This window comes from Nerophis ophidion, linkage group LG17 (assembly GCF_033978795.1).
Source record: "Nerophis ophidion isolate RoL-2023_Sa linkage group LG17, RoL_Noph_v1.0, whole genome shotgun sequence".
NCBI classification, from domain to species: Eukaryota; Metazoa; Chordata; class Actinopteri; order Syngnathiformes; family Syngnathidae; genus Nerophis; species Nerophis ophidion.
In genome coordinates this window covers 10,480,604-10,505,010 of record NC_084627.1, presented here as the reverse complement: position 1 = coordinate 10,505,010, position 24,407 = coordinate 10,480,604, and the positions used below count along the sequence as shown (strand labels likewise).

At 41.9% G+C, this 24,407-nt stretch overlaps 1 protein-coding gene across 1 annotated transcript in view; it reads left to right on the top strand.

Moving 5' to 3' along the window:
- The first annotated feature begins 7,285 nt into the window (after nucleotides 1-7,285).
- fgfr1b (fibroblast growth factor receptor 1b) overlaps nucleotides 7,286-24,407 on the top strand; it is a 29,232-nt gene continuing 12,110 nt past the window's right edge. The window contains exons 1-13 of the mRNA XM_061876201.1: nucleotides 7,286-7,424; nucleotides 7,627-7,765; nucleotides 14,189-14,266; nucleotides 14,337-14,509; nucleotides 16,661-16,784; nucleotides 16,845-17,017; nucleotides 17,086-17,230; nucleotides 19,607-19,797; nucleotides 19,873-19,970; nucleotides 20,043-20,164; nucleotides 20,234-20,344; nucleotides 20,407-20,588; nucleotides 24,233-24,355. Of these exons, the coding sequence (XP_061732185.1) occupies nucleotides 7,681-7,765; nucleotides 14,189-14,266; nucleotides 14,337-14,509; nucleotides 16,661-16,784; nucleotides 16,845-17,017; nucleotides 17,086-17,230; nucleotides 19,607-19,797; nucleotides 19,873-19,970; nucleotides 20,043-20,164; nucleotides 20,234-20,344; nucleotides 20,407-20,588; nucleotides 24,233-24,355 (1,605 nt within the window). The 5' untranslated portion in view covers nucleotides 7,286-7,424; nucleotides 7,627-7,680. The remainder of the gene's footprint in view (nucleotides 7,425-7,626; nucleotides 7,766-14,188; nucleotides 14,267-14,336; nucleotides 14,510-16,660; nucleotides 16,785-16,844; nucleotides 17,018-17,085; nucleotides 17,231-19,606; nucleotides 19,798-19,872; nucleotides 19,971-20,042; nucleotides 20,165-20,233; nucleotides 20,345-20,406; nucleotides 20,589-24,232; nucleotides 24,356-24,407) is intronic.

The window sequence follows — 24,407 nt, the reverse complement described above, 5'->3', positions numbered from 1 at the left end:
TTCATATTTTGGCTGTTTTTTCGTTCAAAGTCTTTAGTTCAGGGGTCACCAACGCGGTGCCCGTAAGGACCAGATGAGTCGCCCGCTGGCCTGTTCTAAAAATAGCTCAAATAGCAGCACTTACCAGTGAGCTGCTTCTATTTTTTAAATTGTATTTATTTACTAGCAAGCTGGTCTCGCTTTGCTCGACATTTTTAATTCAAAGAGACACAGAACTCAAATAAAATTTGAAAATCCAAGAAAATATTTTAAAGACTTGGTTTTTACTTGTTTCAATAAATTCATTTATTTTTTTTACTTTGCTTCTTATAACTTTTAGAAAGACAATTTTAGAGAAGAAATACAACCTTAAAAATGGTTTTAGGATTTTTAAACACATATACATTCTTACCTTTTAAATTCCTTCCTCTTCTTTCCTGACAATTTCAATCATTGTTCAAGTAATTTAAAAAAAAAATAATTTTAAAGAATAATAAATACATTTTAATTCAAGTCTTCATTTTAGCTTCTGTTTTTTCGACGAATATTTGTGAAATATTTTTTCAAACTTATTATGATTAAAATTCAAAAAAATTATTCTGGCAAATCTAAAAAATCTGCAGAATCAAATTTTAATCTTATTTCAAAGTCTTTTGAATTTCTTTTAAAATTTTGGTTCTGGAAAATCTAGAAATATAACTTTGTCCAATTTGTTATATATTATAAGAAAGTGCAGATTGGATTTTAACCTATTTAAAAAATGTCATCAAATTTTTAAAATTAATCTTAATCAGGAAAAATTATTAATGATGTTCCATAAATTCTGTTTTTAACTTTTTCAAAAAGATTCGACTTAGCAAGTTTTTCTCTTCATTTTTTTTCGGTTGAATTTTAAATTTTAAAGAGTCGAAATTGAAGATAAACTCCATCCATCAATCCATTTTCTACCGCTTATTCCCTTTTGGGGTCGCTGGCGCCTATCTCAGCTACAATCGGGGGGAAGGCGGCGTACACCCTGGACAAGTTGCCACCTCATTGCAGGGCCAAACACTGATAGACAGACAACATTCACACACTAGAGCCAATTTAGTGTTGCCAAACAAGCTATTCCCAGGTACATGTGTGTTTCAAAAATAATTTTCTTTTTTTTCGTGTTTTCTCCTCTTTTAAACCGTTCAATTAAGTGTTTTTTTTTCATCATTTATTCTCTACAAAAAACCTTCCGTAAAAGGAAAAAATGACAGACAGAAATATCCATTCTTTTATATATATATATTTATTTATTAAAGATAAATTGAGCAAATTGGCTATTTCTGGCAATTTATTTAAGTGTGTATCCAACTGGTAGCCCTTCACCCTGACTTAGTTAGACTTGTTGGGCACAGGGACACGCCCACCTGCCCTGATTGGCTGTTACTGCGATGACGTCAGCCAGGATCTCATTGGACAATTTCGCCAATGAGTTGATTGTGGAAGGAAAGTAAGGGGCGATTTTAGCCTTAGATATTTTATTTATTTATTAATTAATTAAATCATTCTATGGTCCGTCAACTGGATGCCAGTCCACCATCCAAGGAGTCTTCGTTGGCGGGACGTCTTCTCAAGGTAACTTATTGGCGATAAAAAATGAAAATAGCATGTGCTATGCTATGTTAGCTAGCTACCAGCTAACAATACAAACGTGAAAATATGGCTAATAAACCTTACTAAAAAGAAAAATGACTAACAAACATATCCAATAAGAAACAAGACAAAAACATATCTAAAAAGGAAACAAGGCTAATAAACGCGGCTAAAAAATGTAGCCCAATGGACGTTATGTAACAAGTAGTGACTTCGATACTTCGATAGCTAGTACCGATACTTCGATAGCTAGTCGATACAAACCTGCAAAAATAAATAAATACATGTGACGATATAGACTAGGTTCAAGCCAAATTGCCACTTTACATGTAGATAACAGACAAGATGGACTTTATCCTTTTTGATTAACATTAAAATCTGATAACACCACCAGGGAAGTTCACCCAAGGAAATAATACCAACAAGACACAGGTTCGATACCAATGAGGCACGAGGTGTAAGCGGCAGTAAAGAATTTACAAAGCATTAAAATGTACCCAAAAAAAAAAAAAAAAAAAAATATATATATATATGAGTTTATACCAAAATGGATACATGGATGATACAGCAGAGGATTGGGAGTATGTCATATGGTCAGATGAAACCAAAATAGAATTTTTTGGTATAAACTCAGCTCGTCGTGTTTGGAGGAAGAAAAATACTGAGTTGCATCCCAAGAACACCAGACCTACTGTGAAGCATGGAGGTGGAAACATCATGCTTTGGGGCTGTTTTTCTGCTAAGGGGACAGGACGATTGATCTGTGTTAAGGAAAGAATGAATGGGGCCATGTATCGTGAGATTTTGAGCCAAAACCTCCTTCCATCAGTGAGAGCATTGAATGGTTGACCAAATACTTATTTTACACCATAATTTACAAATAAATTCTTTAAAATTCCTACAATGTGAATTCCTAGAATTTTTTTTTTTCCACATTCTGTCTCTCACAGTTGAAGTGTACCTATGATGAAAATTACAGACCTCTGTCATCATTTTAAGTGGGAGAACTTGCACAATCGGTGGCTGACTAAATACTTTTTGGCCCCACTGTATATACCAGGGGTCGGCATGCGGCTCTTTAATCGCTCTGGTGTGGCTCAGCTGTTAACTTGCCAACCTTCCCGAAATTACCGGGAGATTTCTGACCCCAGTGCCTTTCCCTAAAATTGTTTAAAGTATGCATACTGCGATTTTCACTCAGACAGCAACATTGAGGGCGGGGCCTTGATGACAAAACCCACAACATCTTCTAATACATTTAGTTGTGCCCGCTTCTAGACGACACTAAGTGTTCCGGCCGGTCACGGATTGTGTGAAACATCTATTACAATCCTCATGCGATTGCAAGGCATAGTTGTTCAACAGCCATAGAGGTTACACTGAGGGTTGTGATATAAACAACTTTAACACTCTTACTAATATGTGCCACACTGTGAACCCACACCAAACAAGAATGACAAACACATTTCGGGAAAACATCCGCACTGTATTACAACATAAATGCAACATAATAAATACCCAGAATCCCATGCAACCCTGACTGTTCCAGACTGTATTGTACACCCTGCCCCGTGCTAGCGGGGGTGAATAATGTAGCCTGGAAGACTCAGGGTTGCATGGGATTCTGGGTATTTAGTATGTTGTGTTACAGTGCGGATGTTTTCCCGAAATGTGTTTGTCATTCTTCTTTGGTGTGGGTTCACAGTGTGGTGCATATTTGTAACAGTGTTAAAGTTGTTTAAACTGGCCCCCTCAGTGTGACCTGTATGGCTGTTGAACAAGAATGCCTTGCAGTCGCATACAGCCACATACAACACGTGACCTGAATGGTAAGCTGTTTGTACAATTTGTGGAGGGCACTAAAGACATTGCCGTCGTAGTAAGCCCTTCCTCTTGTCGATTGATTGAGGAAATAGTCACTCTGTAACCCGCGAGTCTCCCTGACAAATCGAGAGGAATTGCATGCGTGATGTTGTCAAGCGGCATTCGTATAAAACTCACTGACCGCACTAACATCAAGTCTTTATATTTAATTGCGGGCCGAGTGTCTGAGACCCCTGGTTTATGCATAGCACAAAGCAAAAAAAACAACTCTGTATACAGCGTTATTTCATTAGAAATTTCAAGAGTCTTGTGGCTCCCGTTATTTTTTTTTCTTTATTTTGTGAAACGGGTAAAAATGGCTCTTTGAGTGGTAAAGGTGGCCGACCCCTGCTATATGTACGTCGCCTTCCGCCCGATTGTAGCTGAGATAGGCTCCAGCACCCCCCCGCGACCCCGAAGGGAATAAGCGATATATATATATATATATATATATATATATATATATATATATATATACATACATATATATAAACACACATATATATACATATATATATATATATATATATATATATATATATATGTATATATATATATACTGCGATAAACTGGCGACTTGTCCAGAGTGTACACCGCCTTCCGCCCGATTGTAGCTGAGATAGGCACCAGAGCCCCCCGCAACCCCAAAGGGAATAAGCGGTAGAAAATGAATGGATATATATATATATATATATATATATATATATATATATATATATATATATATATTTATATATATGTATATATATATATATATATATACACACACATACATATATATAAAGACACATATATATATACATTTATATATATATATATATATATATATATATATATATATATATATATATATATATATATACTGCGATGAACTAGCGACTTGTCCAGGGTGTACACCGCCTTCCGCCCAATTGTAGCTGAGATAGGCACCAGAGCCCCCCGCGACCCCAAAGGGAATAAGCGGTATAAAATGAATGGGATATACATATATGTGTATGTATATATATATATATATATATATATATATATATATATATATATATATATATATATATATATATATATATATATATATATATATATATATATATATATATATATAAAACCGTGGTAGAGCGCAATATGTATGTGTGGGAAAATCTCAAGACTACTTCATCTCTACAGAACTGTTTTATGAGGGGTTCCTTCAATCGTCAGGAGATTTTCAGATTACCATAGTAATCTGAAAATTTCAGGAGAAGTCTCCTGACTATTGAGGGAACCCCTCATGAAACAGTTCTGTAGAGATGAAGCAGTCTTGTGATTTTTCCCACACATACATACATACATATACATATATCTATCTATCTATCTATCTATCTATCTATCTATATATATATATATATATATATATATATATATATATATATATATATATATATATATATATACACGTTTTAATGTTGTAAATTTTAAGTTTTATGTGTTGTTTACTGTTTTTAATATAACCTTGCTGCTGCCCTCTTGGCCAGGCCTCCCTTGGAAAAGAGATCTTAGACCTCAATGGGATTTTACCTTGTTAAATAAAGGCAAAATAAAAATAAATTCTATATATATATATATATATATATATATATATATATATATATATATATATATATATATATATATATATATATATATATATATATATATATCCATCCATCATCTTCCGCCTATCTGAGGTCGGGTCACGGGGGCACAGCCTAAGCAGGGAAGCCCAGACTTCCCTCTCCCCAGCCACTTCGTCTAGCTCTTCCCGGGGGATCCCGAGGCGTTCCCAGGCCAGCCGGGAGACATAGTCTTCCCAACGTGTCCTGGGTCTTCCCCGTGGCCTCCTACCAGCTGGACGTGCCCTAAACACATCCGTAGGGAGGCGTTAGTGTGGCATCCTGACCAGATGCCCGAACCACCTCATCTGGCTCCTCTCGATGTGGAAGAGCAGCGGCTTTACTCTGAGTTCCTCCCGGATGGCAGAGCTTCTCACCCTATCTCTAAGGGAGAGACCCGCCACCCGGCGGAGGAAACTCATTTCGGCCGCTTGTACCCGTGATCTTATCCTTTCGGTCATGACCCAAAGCTCATGACCATATACATATACATATACATACATACATATATATATATATATATATATATATATATATATATATATATATATATATATATATATATATATATATATATATATATATATATATATATATATATATATATATATATATATATATATATATATATATATATATATATATATATATATATATATATATATATATATATATATATATATATATATATATATATATATATATATATATATATATATATATATATATATATATATATATATATATATATATATATATATATATATGTGTTGGCCCTGCGATGAGGTGGTGACTTGTCCAGGGTGTACCCTGCCTTCCGCCCGATTGTAGCTGAGATAGGCGCCAGCGCCCCCCGCGACCCCACAATGGAATAAGCGGTAGAAAATGGATGGATGGATGGATATATATTTATATATATATATATATATATATATATATATATATATATATATATATATATATATATATATATATATATATATATATATATATATGTATATGTATATGTATGTATGTATGTATATATATGAAAGAAAACAAGCGCCCCCCAGTGTATGGGAGGTGCACTGTGTATGACCAATATTCGCATTACAAAGTGCGCATGGTCACATGGATTTCACACGTAGGTATGAAAGTACAGAAAAACTAACTATTTGAGAGGTCAGACTAATTTAGTGCATGGAAACGTAGTGAATGTCTATGTGAGGACAGGGGCTCCAGTTCTGTAGGTGACGTCACACCAGGAGGGGGCGACATATCGGGTCTGGCGTTGGAAAAGGGCTGTTTCAAGTACAGTTAGTCATCTACCGATTACTCAAAAACTAATTGATGTTGTGGGAAATGGCTGCCAAACCCGACACAAAGAGAACTTGTTACGTTACATTTTTTACAAGACCTTACATGTACAAAACCAGTGCCAAGGTCTTGCTGCAGATGGCTAAGACTGAACTCTTTTAGCACCGAAATGAGGCATTTTTACGTTAGCACCGGTGCCATTACGTAAGCGGGTTTCGGTGTTAAAAACACTGAGTAAAGCAGCCCTTGATGCTATAGCAACTTGTGCCGCTTCACGACTTAGCAGCTGTCATGTTACTTAACATCGCCCCCTAGTGGCTTGTAATTGAGAAATATTCAAACGCCACACATTCATTTTGTGTGAGTGTGTGTGAGTCTCACATGTTTGTCAGGAAAACACACAATCATGCAGCCTCCTCCCTACAGTCACGCCAACACCGCAAGCTCAGGAATGTTTTGCACGCTTATTTTGGACTTGGCCACACACACACACACACACACTTTATAATATCTAGTGTTTTGTTGGCGACTGGCAACATGACAGAGAGAAGATGTTAGCATCAAGCAAGCTGATGTGCACTCCATGAACATGCAACCCGGTGGCGAAGAAAAAAAAACAGGTCGTTACATTTTTTGGTAAGCGGAATGTTCCGGATGCTTGCGGTTCTGACCAGTCCACTTAGTCGCCGCTGCTGGTGTCACCGACGCAAATCTGGAAACAGGATGTGCAAGCCCCGCCCCTCGCATAGCTCAAGCCTGTCTCCCTGCGTGGTGTTTACAGTATGAGCCGACCCCTGACCTCTGTGTCACGATGACATCACAACGCGGGCTGTGTCCTCCTGTCCACTCACACACAATCCTCCAAATGTCATCTTTCATTTGCAGATGGGCGTGGACACGCCCCCAGTGGGCGTGTCCTGTGACGAGTTGCAAGGAGGTTGTGGAAGAAGGAGACGAGCTGACCTACAAGGAGAATACAATGAAAGGATTAAAAGTGGATGCTTGATCTACTTGGTCCTCAACGACACATTTGAGGTAAGCCTGCCTAAAAACGTCATAAAATGATCAAATCTAATATCAGTGTGAGTATGTTTATTATCAACTGCACATAAGTTATGTCATATTTTTATTATTGTTGTTGATTTTTATCGACGTGATCAGTGAGTGTGTGAAGAGAGGAACAAGGTCCCATAACTTTATTTTTTTCCATTTTTCACAAAATTTGTGTTCCCTGTAGAAAGTAGTACCTTTGGCCACGCCCCCCTGCCATCAAAGAGAATCATAACACAAGATGGCATCCGGCCGCCTGCTGCTGCTGGTGACCTTTTTGCTTCCTGTCGCCGGGAGAGAACCCGCCGCCACTGACTCAGACTCAGGTGAGAGGATCCACCCGACGTTCCCTCGGATTTGTCACGAGCGTGTGAGCAAACGCAAAAACTCCCTGAGCATTGGAGCTAGGGCTGGGCGATGTATCGATAAACTGGCGGCATAGCTCGGTTGGTAGAGTGGCCGTGCCAGCAACTTGAGGGTTGCCGGTTCGATTCCCGCTTCCGCCATCCTAGTAACTGCCGTTGTGTCCTTGGGCAAGACACTTTACCCACCTGCTCCAACAGTGCCACCCACACTGGTTTAAATGTAACTTAGATATTGGGTTTCACTATGTAAAGCGCTTTGAGTCACTAGAGAAAAGCGCTATACAAAATATAATTCACAATATATCGCGTGCGATATAAAAAATTACCAACATATTTTTCGGATCATAAGTCACTCCAGACTTTGGGGTTTATTTTCCTGGAATGCAAAGGAAAGTTGGAGCGGGCAAGGCGTGAGTGAAGGTAACGACATATTTATTTATGTACCTGGGGATAGGTTGATTGGCAACACTAAATTGGCCCAAGTGTGTGAATGTTGTCTGTCTATCTGTTTTGGCCCTGCGATGAGGTGGTGACTTGTCCAGGGTGTACACCGCCTTCCGCCTGATTGTAGCTGAGATAGGCGCCAGCGCCCCCTGCAACCCCGCAAGGGAATAAGCGGTAGTAAGTGGATGGATGGATTATATCAAAGGAACAAAAGGCGCGCACAAGGCGGAAGTACAAAAATTTGGCTAATGAAACAAAAACTTGCACAAAGGCAGAAACTGTGAACATGAAGCAAAACTGGTTAACTGTGACATGAAAAAACAAAACTTACGTGGCATGGCAAGAAGCAAAACTATGAACAGGCAGGAGTATCAGAAGAAGCATGGCATGAAGTGAGCAGAGGTAATGTCGCCAGGCTGACTTCCTGGCAACTATCCGGTTTAAATAATAGTGACATGATTAGTGGAAACAGGTGCGTGACTCCAAATGTGAAACTAATGGTTGCTATGGTGACAAAACAAGAGAGTGAAAAAGCAGGAACTGAGTGGCCAAAACCCAAACAGAACATGACTTAAACAAAACGTGATCGCAGACATGACACTGAATAACTGTTTAATACAGGGGTGCCCATTACGTCGATCGCGAGCTACCAGTCGACCGCGGGGGGCGTGTCAGTCGATCTCCAGCCAGGCTTTTAAGAAAAATAGACCGAAAAATGAGTGATCATCAATCTTCACCAAGACGTCACTTAAATGACATTCACGGTACCGGAGGGTCTTGTGAGATGACGCTGGCTGCTGCAAGATCATTATTATGAAAATATGACCGAGAGGAAGGCGAGAAACACTTTTTATTTCAACAGACTCTCGCGCCGTACCTTCCGTCAAAACTCTAAAGGCCGACTGCACATTTCCTATCTTCACAATAAAAGCCCTGCTTCATGCTGCCTGCGCTAACTAAATACAGAGTCTCGGAAAACTGGCGTGCACAAGTGATCCCTCAAAAAGCTGGCGTGCACATCACTTGTGCACGCCAGCTTTCCGAGACTCTTATTTTGTTAGCGCAGGCAGCATGAAACAGGGCTTTTATTGTGAAGATAGGAAATGTGCAGTCGGCCTTTAGAGTTTTGACGGAAGGGACGGCGCGAAAGTATGTTGAAATAAAAAGTGTTTCTCGCCTTCCTCTCTGTCATTTTTACATAATAACGAACTGGCAGCAGCCAGCGTCATCTCACAAGACCCTCGGGTGCCGTGAATGTCAATCAAGCAAGCTACGGAATTTGCCGCTAATGTTTTTCTTGTAAAGTGTATGGAAGCTGGATGAATTAGATGCCAAAAACCAACCACTTTCATGTGGTATTGTACAGAAAGGACCAATTTTTTTCTCCTCCATTTGAAAATGTGGGCGTTATCATCATTACTGTCTGATTCCAATCAATGCGAGTCATCAGAATCAGGTAATACACCAACTTATATTCTTGTCTTTGTGAAAGAAAGACATCTATATGTGTTACACATGCTTGTATTATCATTAAACACATTTAACTTGTTTACAAAAATGTCTCTTTCATAAATAAATAAATATAAATGATATATATAAATGAGGTAGATCCCCTCGAGTTGGCCAATTGAAAAGTAGCTCGCCTGCAGAAAAAGTGTGGGCACCCCTGGTTTAATAAATACACTTTTAGTTGTGATTTCCCTCTCTGCATGAAAGTTTAAAAGTAGCATATATTAATGCAGTATGAAGAAGAATGTTTGAATGTACACATATAGAAACATCATACTGCTCTGATTATATGCATCAAGTGTTCATTCAAGGCTAAGGCAAAATATTGCGATGTATATATGGTGTATCGTGGCAGGGCCCAAAAATATGGAGATATTAGTAAAAGTCTGTATCGTGCAGCCCTAATTGGATCACATGTGAGCAACATCAGACGTGCACACTGACCTAATAAGTTGAATGTTTTTTTTTTTAATAATAATCAAATGACAGCAGTTATTTCTATGATATTTTTTTCTAATACAAGTGTTCACTTCACACGGCCTCGATGTTACACAGATTTTTTATTTTGTGTGCGTGTCATTTTTCTACTGTGTCGCATGCCTTTTTTGTTTACAGCGTATCTTCTACATGCAATGTGTCCTGTGTAAAAGGGGCCCCCCAACCTTTTTTTCCACCAGGGACCGGAAAATGTATGCATTATTATTTTCACCGACCGGCTTTTCACGTGTGGCAGATAAAAACTAGAGATGTCCGATAATGGCTTTTTTGCCGTATTCCGATATTGTCCAACTCTTAATTACTGATACTGATATCAACCGATACCGATATATACAGTGGTGGAATTAACACATTTTTATGCTTAATTTTTAGGGATGCACCGATTAATCGGTAACCGAATATATTCGGCCGAATATGGCAAAAAAAGCCACATTCGGCCTTCGGTGGAATGAGTTAAAAGCAAGGCCGAATAGTGGCGTGTGACGCAAAGACGCAATTTTTTGACGCGGTGACGCAATCAACCAACGTGCAGTGTTAAATTTAAATTGTTTTATACATAGTTAGTTTCCTTCTTTTTATTCTGAAGCTGAAGTACTGTTATTGACAAATCTGTTCTGGCCTGGGATATGTTGTGTACCTGTATAAGTGTATGAGGTTACAAGCACACACTTATTGAGATTTAGTGGGGCCTCTGTTTACATTATTAGCCTGTTGTGTAGGCTACCTGTATAAGTGTATGAGGTTACAAGCACACACTTAATTGAGATTTACTTGAGCCTTCTGTTTACATTATTAGCATATCTACTGTGGCTAAGCAGACTTTTGCCAAAAGGACAATAATTCATTTGTTGTGGGTTTATCCACTTTAATGCACTTTATTTTTTTTTTGGAATGCATGTTTTGTTTGAAGGCCTACAATAAATGAAAAACGGTGCTTTTTTTGAAAAGCAAAGGCTACTGGAATATTAAAAAAATGTCAATATTCAATAAAAAATTACTTTATTTGAAAAACATGTCTAAAAATGTATTCTAGGGTATTTATGCAATATAAAAAAGTTGTGAAAAACTGCATTTATTATTCGGTATTTGGTATTCGGCCTTCGGCCAAGCGCTCAAATTTTATTTGGTTTCGGCTTCGGCCACAAATTTTCATTTCGGTGCATCCCTATTAATTTTGTTGTGATGCGCCGCTGCATGCATTAAACAATGTAACAAGGTTTTCCAACATAAATCAAAAAAGTGCCTACATGGCATTGCCATATTTATTATTGAAGTCACAAAGTGCATTTTTTTTTTTTAACATCTAGAAAATGGATGGATGGATAACATCATGGTTTAAGAAAATAGAATAAAATGTACTGCATGCAATTGTGTATTTTTTGTCAAGTGGTGTTGGTGACGAACCCCAAGATGCAGCGATGGTGGCAGGCATTGAGCAGGAAAACATGATTTAATCTTCAAAAATAAAGAAAAAACACAAAACAGGAACTAGGAAACAGGATGCCAGGAAAACAGGAACTAGAAGACGAGGAACAAAAAGACAGCAAGCTACAAACAGCTACCGCATACAGCTACACTGACATCGACAAGTCTTAGCGACAATACTCCAGCACAGACTGGATGGCAAGGCCGGTTCAAATAGCATCTGGCTGATTGACACCAGGTGTGGCCAGGTGCCATTCAGCCACAGCTGAGGGGACACAGCACTCAGAGAGACCAACAGGAAACTGAACCAAAATAAGAGTGCTGGCAAGAAATAAAACAGAGGACAAACAAAAACTTAACCAAACTGTCAGGGACAAGCATGACATTTTCTTGAATATTATCTGATCACATAAGATATTACAGGCCTTTTTTGTTCTCAAAAATACTAAAATACTTCCGATGACTTGCAGTGATTGGAATCAGACATTCGTGATGATAAAGTCCACATTTTCAAATGGAGGAGAGAAAAAAAGTCCTGCTTTCTGTCCAAAACCACATGAAAGGGGCATCCTATTTGTCCAGCTTAAATTCTCCTTTTTATACACTTTACAAGAAATACATTGGCGGCAAACTCCCTAGCTTGTTGGCCTGTGCATGCCGGCTTTCCAAAACTCTATATTTTGTTAGCACAGGCAGGGTGACCCAGTGCTTTTTTTGTAACGATAGGAACTGTGCAGTCAGTCTTTAGAGTTTTGACAGCCGGTGCAATGCGAGAGTCTGTTGAAATCAAAAGTGTTTCTCGCCTTCCTGTCGGTCATTTTTTCTTAATAATGATCTGGCAGCCGTCAGCGTCATCTGACAAGACCCTCGGGGGCCGTGAATGTCAATGAAGCGACGAAAGTGACGTCTTGGCGAAGATTGATGATTGATCATTTTTAGGTGTATTTTTTTAATGCCTGGCTGGCGATGGATTGACACACCTTCCACCATAGACCGCTAGCTCGCCATTGAAGATGTCAGGTTCAAACACCCACCCTATTTATTAAAAAAGACAAGAAGCAAGGAATCAGGCAGAGACAGAGTTCCATTTTGCTCATGAGGAGAAACCTATTGGGCTGCACACTCAGTTACAGTTTCACCCTACGCTCTAAGGCAGTGTTTTTCAACCACTGTGCTGTGAGATACAGTCTGGTGTGCTGTGGGAGATTATCTAAATTCACCTATTTAGGTTGAAAACATTTTTTGCAAACCAGTAATTATAATCCGTAGAGAACGTGCCGTTGTTGGGTGTCGGTGCTGTCTGGAGCTCAGCAGAGTAACCGTGTAATACTCTTCCATATCAGTAGGTGGCAGCAGGTAGCTAATTGATAGATGTCGGAAACAGCATGAGGCAACGTGGAGGTAGTAAAAAGGTGTCTAATGCTTACACCAAAAATAAACAAAAGGTGAGTGCCACTAAGAAAAGGCATTGAAGCTTAGGGAAGGCGATGCAGAACGAAACTAAAACTCAACTGGCTACAAAGTAAACAAAAACAGAATGCTGGACGACAGCAAAGACTTACTGCGGAGCAAAGACGGCGTCCCCAATGTACATCCGAACATGACATGAAAATTAACAATGTCCCCATAAAGAAGGATTAAAACAACTGAAATATTCTTGATTGCTAAAACAAAGTAGATGTGGGAAATATCGGTCAAAGGAAGACATGAAACTGCTACAGGAAAATACCAAAAAAAGAAGAAAAGCCACCAAAATAGGAGCGCAAGACAAGAAGTAAAACACTACACATAGGAAAACCGCAAAAAAGTTTAAATAAGTCAGGGTGTGATGTGACAGGTGGTGACAGTACACTTACTTTGAGACAAGAGCTATAATCATCTTGGCTACGCCTTAAAGTCATATCCAACTATTGCGACGACAACTTTTTACTGTTAACTGAGTTTTGTTTTTTAATGATTTCTGCTGGTGGTGTGGCTCCGCATTTTTTCAACACCAAAAATGTGCCTTGCCTCAAAAAAGGTTGAAAAACACTGCTCTAAGGTGCAGCCCCCGGGCTCCTCTATGTATTCAGGGGTTCCCTAGTTAACATCACTGAGGTTGCTTCGGAAGGGAGGGGTAATGCAAGCGGCCCCAGTAGACACACCACGTGATTATTCAGAATGGAAATGTGCTGACACTCGTGATTTCGTGGTTGAGGTACTCGGAAGTCCATCCTTGGCTGTCAGCAGGCAGGGTCCGGAAACAAAATTGCTGCTGCGAGACAACTCGCAATGGAAGATTAGAAGTTGTGTGCCTTTTTGCACGGATAAAACAAGTACAACTTGAGCACAATTGTTAGTTACTATCGCAACAGCCTTTAAGCGTAAGAGTTGTGTGACAACTTCTACATAATTATTCTGGGCACTCCTGAGATAGAAGATTTTTACTGATGTTTTTGTGTGGTTACATCCGCACATCAACTGTTTTGCTGTGTGTAAGACGACGCTTTGACGTTTTGATTCTTCCAGTCGCCACGGGGACGTCCTCCGAAGACGAGTCCTCCTCTGAGGAGATGTCCACGAGCAGCGAACACCTGTCGCATCAAGGTGAGTCATGTCCCTTCCGCTTACTCTGAATGCTCAACACAAGATGGCTGCCCTTTTACCCCCTCGCCAGCGATAGTGCCGCGGTGGACGTCCCCGGAGAAGATGGACCAAGAGCTGTACGTCCTTCCCGCCAGTGCCAGCGTGAAGTTCCGTTGCCCGGCGACGGGGAGTCCGCCGTTACAGCTGCTCTGGTACAAGAACGACAAAGACGTGCGTCAGGAACAAAGACTCGGCGGCTACAAGGTGATTTTTTTGCCGATGAGTCCACATGACTGGTGTGGGCGGGGCTTAACCCTTGTGTAATGTTCAATCTGAACGTTGCTCGGAAAACTTCTCTGCCAGTTTCTGCATCCCACAGAAATTCTTCGTTTGTGTTTCTGCACCTGCAGTTCCCACACAAGGTTGCGACAATGTTTGTCAACACTGTCTGCTCTCATTTTCTCGCACATTTGACCTTCTGATGTTCTGTGTACCTACACTCTGTCCTGCTCCTGTCTAGGACTGTTGTGTGTGTGAGTGTGTGTGTGTGTGTGTGTGTGTGTATGTTTGTGTTTGTTTGTGTTTGCTGTCCTTAAAAATGGCCAACTCGCATAACTTACTACTATGTGTGTGTACGGTCAAATCTACCGAGCAACAGGGGTCGATCCTCACTACTACAAAAGTCATTTTTTAAATATATTTTTTTACTTTGTGTTTTGCATTCTGGAGTGAGTTTGAAACTCTCTACCCCCATCTAGTGTTAAATATATTTTTTTATCATTCTAGCTATAGTGGAAAGGGGGGCCCTCACAACTTACTGACCAAACGTGGGTCCACACAAAGTAGGCAAGACGTGTGTGTGTGTGTGTGTGTTTGCGTTTGCTGTCCTTAAAAATGGCCAACTAGCATAACTTACTACTATGCATGTGTTTGGTCAAATCTACCTAGCAACAGCGGTCGGTCCTCACAACTACAAAAGTGATTTTTAATTTTTTTACTTTGGGTGTTTTGCATTCTGAAGTGAGGTTGCAACTCTCTACTCCCATCTAGTGTTAGATTTTTTTTTTTCATCATTCTAGCTATAGTGGAAAGGGGGGCCCTCACAACCTACTGACCAAACGTGGGTCCACACAAAGTAGGCAAGACGTGTGTGTGTGTGTGTGTGTGTGTGTGTGTGTGTGTGTGTGTGTTCTATACTTCTATTTGTCCTGGGTCCAATGGACCCAGACATCTTTTATGTAATAGAAATGTGTAGAGGGGATGTATGGTGTGTGGTCATTAAATATGTATTCTGATATGTGTTCTTCATAGAAAATGAGTCTCAGTTTAAAAAATTAATTAATTATATCATTTTTCTTTTAATAAAAATCGAAAACGGGTCCCACAGACCCGAACACCACACAAAGGATAAGTTATCACAGAACTCTTATGCTTAAAGGCCGTTGCTATAGTTATTATCAATTGTGCTCAAGTTGTACTTTTCTATCTGTGCAAAGGCACACAACTTGTAATCTTCCATTGCGAGTTGTCTCGCAGCAGCAGTTTTGTTTCCGGACCCTGCCTGCTGACAGCCAAGGACGGACTTTCGAGAGCCTCCACCGCGAAATCACGAGTGTCAGCACATTTCCATTCTGAGTAGTCACGTATCGTGTCTACTGGGGCGGCTTGCATGACCCCTCCCTTCAGACGCAGCCTCAGTGATGTTAACTAGGGAACTACCAAATGAATAGAGGAGCGCAGGGGCTGTACCTTAGAAACTTTTTTTGAGCCAAGGCACATTTTTTGCTTTGGAAAAAATGCGGAGGCACACCACCGGCAGAAATCACTAAAAAACGAAACTCAGTCGTTGTCGCAATAGTTGGATATGACTTTAAAGAATAACCAAGCATGCATGAGTTTAGCCTTTGTCTCAAAGTAGGTGTACTGTCACCACCTGTCACATCACACTGACTTATTTGGACTTTCTTGCTGTTTTCCTGTGTAGTGTTTTACTTCTTATCTTGCGCTCCTATTTTGGTGGCTTTTCTTCTTTTTTGGGTATTTTCCTGTAGCAGTTTCAAGTCTTCATTTGAGCGATATTTCCCGCATCTACTTTGTTTTAGCAATCAAGAATATTTCAGTTGTTTTTATCCTCCTTTGTGGGGACATTGATCGTCATGTCATGTTCGGATGTCATCTTTACTCCGCAGTAAGTCTTTGCTGTCGTCCAGCATTCTGTTTTTGTTTACTTTGTAGCCAGTTCAGTTTTAGTTACGTTCTGAACCGCCATCCATAAGCATCAATGCCTTTTCTTAGGGGCACTCACCTTGTGTTTATTTTTGGTTTAAGCTTTAGACACCTTTTTACCTGCACACTTCTTGTCTTGCGCTCCTATTTTGGTGGCTTTTCCTCGTGTCACGTGTCTGGCGCTTGCAGATCAGAGACCACGCGTGGACGCTGAAATTGGACTCGCTGGTCCCGTCCGACCGAGCCAACTACACGTGCGTGGTGGAGAACGAGCACGGCAGCATCCGACACGTGTACCGACTGGACGTCATCGGTAAGACCCCGCCTTCACGTGACCACGCCTCTCTGGTAACGTGGACGCTCTCGGCCACAGAGCGCCCCGCCTCCAGACCCCTCCTCCAGGCCGGCATGCCGGCCAATCAGACGGCGGTGGTCGGCAGCGACGTGGCGTTCACGTGCCGCGTCTTCAGCGACGCGCAGCCTCACGTGCAGTGGGTCAAACACGGCCGCCAAGCCGACGGAAGCCCGAGCCGACTCGTCGTCAAGGTGACACGAGGACAGATAGCGAGCTGGTTGGCTCATCGTAACGACAAGCTTTGTGTTTTTTTTGTCAGACGGTGAACTTGAACACAACCGAAGAAAACATGGAGGTTCTCACGCTAAAGAACATAAGCACCGCCGACGCCGCCGAGTACACGTGTGTGGCGACTAACTCCGTTGGCGTCACGCAACACTCAGCCTGGCTCACCGTGCTCAAAGGTAGATAGTAGGCTCCACCTGCATCAATCATGTTAAAGGTAAAGTTAAAGTACCAATGATTGTCACAAACACACACACACACTAAGTGTGGTGAAATTTGTCCTCTGCATTTGACCCATCCCCTTGTTCACTCCCTGGGAGGTGAGGGGAGCAGGGAGTAGCAGCGGGGGCAGCGCCCGGGATTCATTTTTGGTGATTTAACCCCCAATTCCGACCCCTTGATGCTGAGTGCCAAGCAGGGAGGTAATGGCTCCCATTTGTATAGTCTTAGGTACTTGGCTGGGGTTTGAACTCACAACCTACCCAGCTCAAGGCAGACACTCAAACCACTAGGCCACCGAGTAGGATTGCTAACAATGCTAAAGCACCGAGCATAATCAATGTAGCGTTGTTCATGTTGCTAACGTAGCAACGCTAATGGTACTAGCGTCACTAATAGTGCTAACAATGCTAAAGTACAAAGCACAGTCAATGTAGCATCGTCTATGCTGTTAGCATAGCTGACGTAGCAACGCTAATGGTGCTAGCGTCACTAATAGTGCTAACAATGCTAAAGTACAAAGCACAGTCAATGTAGCATCGTCCATGCTGTTAGCATAGCTGACGTAGCAACGCTAATGGTGCTAGCGTCACTAATAGTGCTAACAATGCTAAAGTACAAAGCACAGTCAATGTAGCATCGTCCATGCTGTTAGCATAGCTGATGTAGCAACACTAATGGTGCTAGCGTCACTAATAGTGCTAACAATGCTAAAGTACAAAGCACAGTCAATGTAGCATCGTCCATGCTGTTAGCATAGCTGACGTAGCAACGCTAATGGTGCTAGCGTCACTGATAGTGCTAACAATGCTAAAGTACAAAGCACAGTCAATGTAGCATTGTCCATGCTGTTAGTGAAGTGAATTATATTTATATAGCGCTTTTCTCTAGTGACTCAAAGCCCTTTACATAGTGAAACCCAATACTTAAGTTACATTTAAAGCAGTGTGGGTGGCACTGGGAGCAGATGGGTAAAGTGTCTTGCCCAAGGACACAACGGCAGTGACTAGGATGGCGGAAGCGGGAATCGAACCTGCAACCCTCAAGTTGCTGGCACGGCCACTCTACCAACCGAGCTATACCGCCCCATAGCATAGCATAGCATAGCTGACGTAGCAACGCTAATGGTGCTAGCGTCACTAATAGTGCTAACAATGCTAAAGTACAAAGCACAGTCAATGTAGCATCGTCTATGCTGTTAGCATAGCTGACGTAGCAACGCTAATGGTGCTAGCGTCACTAATAGTGCTAACAATGCTAAAGTACAAAGCACAGTCAATGTAGCATCGTCCATGCTGTTAGCATAGCTGACGTAGCAACGCTAATGGTGCTAGCGTCACTAATAGTGCTAACAATGCTAAAGTACAAAGCACAGTCAATGTAGCATCGTCCATGCTGTTAGCATAGCTGATGTAGCAACACTAATGGTGCTAGCGTCACTAATAGTGCTAACAATGCTAAAGTACAAAGCACAGTCAATGTAGCATCGTCCATGCTGTTAGCATAGCTGACGTAGCAACGCTAATGGTGCTAGCGTCACTGATAGTGCTAACAATGCTAAAGTACAAAGCACAGTCAATGTAGCATTGTCCATGCTGTTAGTGAAGTGAATTATATTTATATAGCGCTTTTCTCTAGTGACTCAAAGCCCTTTACATAGTGAAACCCAATACTTAAGTTACATTTAAAGCAGTGTGGGTGGCACTGGGAGCAGATGGGTAAAGTGTCTTGCCCAAGGACACAACGGCAGTGACTAGGATGGCGGAAGCGGGAATCGAACCTGCAACCCTCAAGTTGCTGGCACGGCCACTCTACCAACCGAGCTATACCGCCCCATAGCATAGCATAGCATAGCTGACGTAGCAACGCTAATGGTGCTAGCGTCACTAATAGTGCTAACAATGCTAAAGTACAAAGCACAGTCAATGTAGCATCATCCATGCTGTTAGCATAGCTGACGTAGCAACGCTAATGGTGCTAGCGTCACTAATAGTGCTAACAATGCTAAAGTACAAAGCACAGTCAATGTAGCATCGTCCATGCTGTTAGCATAGCTGATGTAGCAATGCTAATGGTGCTAGCGTCACTGATGGTGCTAACAATGCTAAAGTACAAAGCATAGTCAATGTAGCATAGCTGACGTAGCAACGCTAATGGGGCTAGCGTCAGTAATAGTGCTAACAATGCTAAAGTACAAAGCACAATCAATGTATCATCGTCCATGCTGTTAGCATAGCTGATGTAGCAACGCTAATGGTGCTAGCATGGCTAATGTAGCATCGCTAATGGTGCTAACATCAATGTACCTGCTGATTGGTCTCTTGTCTCCCAATTAGATCCGCCCCCCGCCCCGCCCTCCTCCTCCAACTACCTGCTCACCTTCCTCTCCTGTCTGGGCTTCTTCATCTTCCTCACCCTGGTCTTCACGGCCGTCATCTGCAAGTTCTGCTCCGTCCCCAGGAAGAGCGCGGTCAGCAGCCAGCTGGCGGTCCACAAGCTGGCAAAGAGCGTCGCCCTGAAGAGACAGGTGACGTGGGCGCCAGCAGCGTCTCGCTAGCACGCACGCCACGTTAACAGCCTGCCACCCCCCCCCCCCCCGCAGGTGTCCCTGGCGTCATCGTCCCCCTGGCAGTCCAAGAGGCCTCAGTTCAGCGGCCAGCAGGTTCCCTACAACCCTCGGTGGGAAATTGCCCGCGACAGGTAAACAACCAGATTTGAGCAGGCGCTCTAAGGAATGGGCGGAGCCAGTGAGGTGTGCGTGCATGTGGTCAGGCTGGTGCTGGGCAAGCCGCTGGGGGAGGGCTGCTTCGGACAGGTGGCCTTGGCGGAGGTGGCGGGCCTGGACGAGGAGCGGCCGGCGTGCGTCACCAAGGTGGCGGTGAAGATGCTGAAAGGTCGATGAAGACGTCTCGCTTCCTTCCGTTTCTCAGCCGGCGCTGACATCCACTTCCTGTTGTGCGCAGCGGACGCCGGCGAGAAGGACCGGCTGGACCTCATCTCCGAGATGGAAATGATGAAGACGATCGGTCGCCACAAGAACATCATCAACCTGATCGGCGCCTGCACGCGTGACGGTGAGCCAGCCGCCCTCCCTCGCCGCACATCAGCTGAACGCCGCCGCCCGGGTTTGTGGCAGGCCCGCTGTACGTGGTGGTGGAGTACGCCGCGCTGGGGAACCTCCGAGAGTATCTACGCGCTCGCCGGCCTCCCGCCTCAGAGTACTCGGGCAAGGCGGCACCGGGCGGCGTGGAGCTACGAGAGCTGGTGTCGGCGGCGTACCAGGTGGCCCGAGGAATGTCCTACCTGGCGTCCAAGAAGGTGAGACGGTGTGATCAGAGTGGTGTGTATGGCCCCCTCGCTTTCAGGCCGTCTAGTACAGGGGTCCCCAAACTACGGCCCGCGGACCGGATCCAGCTCGCGGGAAGTCCCAAGTTAAAATATTTGAATTAGAATTTTATTATTGTATTTTAATTTATTTTTTAAATCTGTCCTTTCTAATCCATTAAGAGGCTATTTCATCCCTACAAGCCTGTTTTGCAGGTTTCCCTGCTTTTCAGGGGATTGTATTATATATTTTATTACAAACCCTGTTTCCATATGAGTTGGGAAATTGTGTTAGATGTAAATATAAACAGAATACAATGATTTGCAAATCTTTTTCAACCCATATTCAGTTGAATATGCTACACCAGGGGCGCTCACACTTTTTCTGCAGGCGAGCTACTTTTCAATTGACCAAGTCGAGGAGATCTACCTCATTCCTATTTATAATTTATATTCATTTATTTATGAAAGAGACATTTTTGTTAACAAGTTAATGGTGTTTAATGATAATACAAGCATGTTTAACACACATAGATTCCTTTCTTTCATGAAGACAAGAATATAAGTTGGTGTATTACCTGATTCTGATGACTTGCATTGATTGGAATCAGACAGTGGTGCTGATAACGTCCGCATTTTCAAATGGAGGAAAAAAAAAGTCCTCCTTTCTGTCCAATACCACATGAAAGTGGTTGGATTTGGCATCTCATTTGTCCAACTTGCATACTGGTTTTTAAACACTTTGTTATGAGAGTAGCATATGTGTGTGGCCCTTTAATGTCTGGCAGCAGGTGAGTGACGTCAGTGAGTGTGCGGGTGGGCAAGCAAGTGAGGGCGGGGGAGAAATACATTGGCATCAAACTCCGTAGCTTGCTAGCTTGTGCACGCTAGCTTTCTGAGACTCTTATTTTGTTAGCACAGGCAGGATGAAACAGGTCTTTTATGGTGAAGACAGGAACTGTGCAGTCGGTCTTTAGAGTTTTGACAGTAGGTACGGAGTCTCTAGAAATAAAATGTGTTTCTCTGCGTCCGCCCTGTTAGTGATTTTTTTCTTAAATATGAGCTGGCAGCAGCCAGCGTCATCTCACAAGATCCTCGGGTGCCGAGAATGTCAAACAACTGACGAAAGTGAAGTCTTGGTATGATTGATGATTGCTCATTTTTATGTCTATTTTTTAATGCCTGGCTTGAGATCGACTGACACACCCTCCGAGATCGACCAGTCGATCGCGATCGACGTAATGGGCACCCCTGTGCTACACAGACAAGATATTTGATGTTCAAACTCTTTTTTTTTTTTTTTTTGCAAATAATAATTAACTTAGAATTTCATGGCTGCAACACGTGCCAAAGTAGTTGGGAAAGGACATGTTCACCACTGTGTTACATCACCTTTTCTTTTAACAAACGTTTGGGAACTGAGGAAACTTATTATTGAAGCTTTGAAAGTGGAATTCTTTCCCATTCTTGTTTTATGTAGAGCTTCAGTCGTTCAACAGTCCGGGGTCTCTGCTGTCGTATTTTACGCTTCATAATGCGCCACACATTTTTGACGGGAGACAGGTTTGGACTGCACTGTACCCGGACTCTTTTACTACGAAGCCACGCTGTTGTAACACATGGCTTGGCATTGTCCTGCTGAAATAAGCAGGGGCGTCCATGATAACGTTGCTTGGATGACAACATATGTTGCTCCAAAACCTGCTTGGACCTTTCAGCATTAATGGTGCCTTCACAGATGTGTAAGTTACCCATGCCTTGGGCACTAATACACCCCCATACCATCACACATGCTGGCTTTTGAACTTTGCGCCTATAACAATCCGGATGGTTATTTTCCTCTTTGTTCCGGAGGACACCACGTCCATAGTTTCCAAATAAAATTTGAAATGTGGACTCGTCAGACCACAGAACACTTTTCCACTTTGCATCAGTCCATCATAGATGAGCTCAGGCCCAGCAAAGCGGGCAGCGTTTCTGGGTGCTGTTGATAAATGGGTTTTGCTTTGCATAGTAGAGTTTTAACTTGCACTTACAGATGTAGCGACCCAACTGTAGTTACTGACAGTGGTTTTCTGAAGTGTTCCTGAGCCCATGTGGTGATATCCTTTACACACTGATGTCGGTTTTTTGATGCAGTACCGCCTGAGGGATCAAAGGTCTGTAATATCATCGCTTACATGCAGTGATTTCTCCAGATTCTCTGAACCTTTTGATGATTTTACGGACCGTAGATGGTAAAATCCCTAAATTCTTTGCAATAGCTCGTTGAGAAATGTTCTAGAATTGTTCAACAAATTGCTTACAAAGCGCTGATGCTCGCCCTATCCTTATTTGTTAATTACTGAGCATTTCATGGAAGCTGCTTATCATGGCACCCCCCTGTTCCCAATTAGCCTGCACACCTCTGGGATGTTCTAAGTAAGTGTTTGATGAGCGTTCCTCAACTTTATCAGTATTTATTGCCACCTTTCCCAACTTCTTTGTATTCTAAAGTTAATGATTTTTTGCACAAAAAAAAAGTCTGTCAGTTTGAACATCAAATATGTTGTCTTTGTTTAATATTCAACTGAATATGGGTTGAAAATGATTTGCAAATCATTGTATTCTGTTATATTTACATCTCATTTAAGAGGAGAAAACTATCATTTACGGGGGATATCGATTTGAAATGGGTAAAGCGAGAACAAATATAAAATACAAATGTATTACAGTTTTAGGAGTTAAATGGTGGAACAAGCTCAGTGATGAGCTGAAGACATGCAATTCTTTGGTAAGGTTTAAGAAAACATTGAAAGGTGAAATAATTGAAAATTATAAAATATAGTCACAATTACTTTCATCCCATTGATTTTTGATTTATTTATTTTTTTATGTTGATGTTCCAGGCAATCTAATTTTCTGTGAAGGTATAGGATAGGCAAATATAAGCTTTGGCTTCAGCCTATTCCTTTTTTGGTCATTCTTTTTCTTTTCTTTTATGTGTAAATGTGCATTATTGTATACATATAACATGTACTGTAAAACTGATCACACACAATGGTTGATTGATTTGATTTGATTGATTATATGACCGAAATAAACTTAAAAAAAAAAAAATAATAATAAATAAAAAAAATATTTACATCTAACACAATTTCCCAACTCATATGGAAACGGGGTTTGTATAAAATCCCCTGTTTCGCAGGTTTCCCTGCTCTTCAGAGGCTTTTATTATATATGCATCTATTTTCTACCGCTTGTCCCTTTCGGGGTCGCGGGGGCTGCTGGAGCCTATGTTGTTATAAAATCCCCTGAAGAGCAGGGAAACCTACGAAACAGGTTCGTAGGGATGAAATAGCCTCTGTGTTATTTCCTGACCTGATATATATTTTACAGCCCGGCCCTCAGCTAAAAAATTTTTAACCCAATGTGGCCCCCGAGTCAAAAAGTTTGGGGACCCCTGATCTAGACACATATTATTCTGGTTTATTTTGTCAGAAAAAGGACAGCAATTGCATGCAGAGTCGCACAGGTCCTTGGTAGCAAACATGGCGCCTGTTGTTTAGTTGGCCACGCCCTCTTTATACATGGCTCTGAGCATAATGACAAGTGAGCGCCCCCCTCTGGCCAAGCCTTCAAACACTCGTCTCACTCAGTGCGTCCACCGAGATCTGGCGGCCCGCAACGTGCTGGTCACCCACGACAACGTGATGAAGATCGCCGACTTTGGCCTGGCCAGAGACGTGCACCACGTGGACTACTACAAGAAGACCACCAACGTGAGACGGAACGGTCCAGGACCTCCACCAATGAAATGGTCCTAAAGTTGTC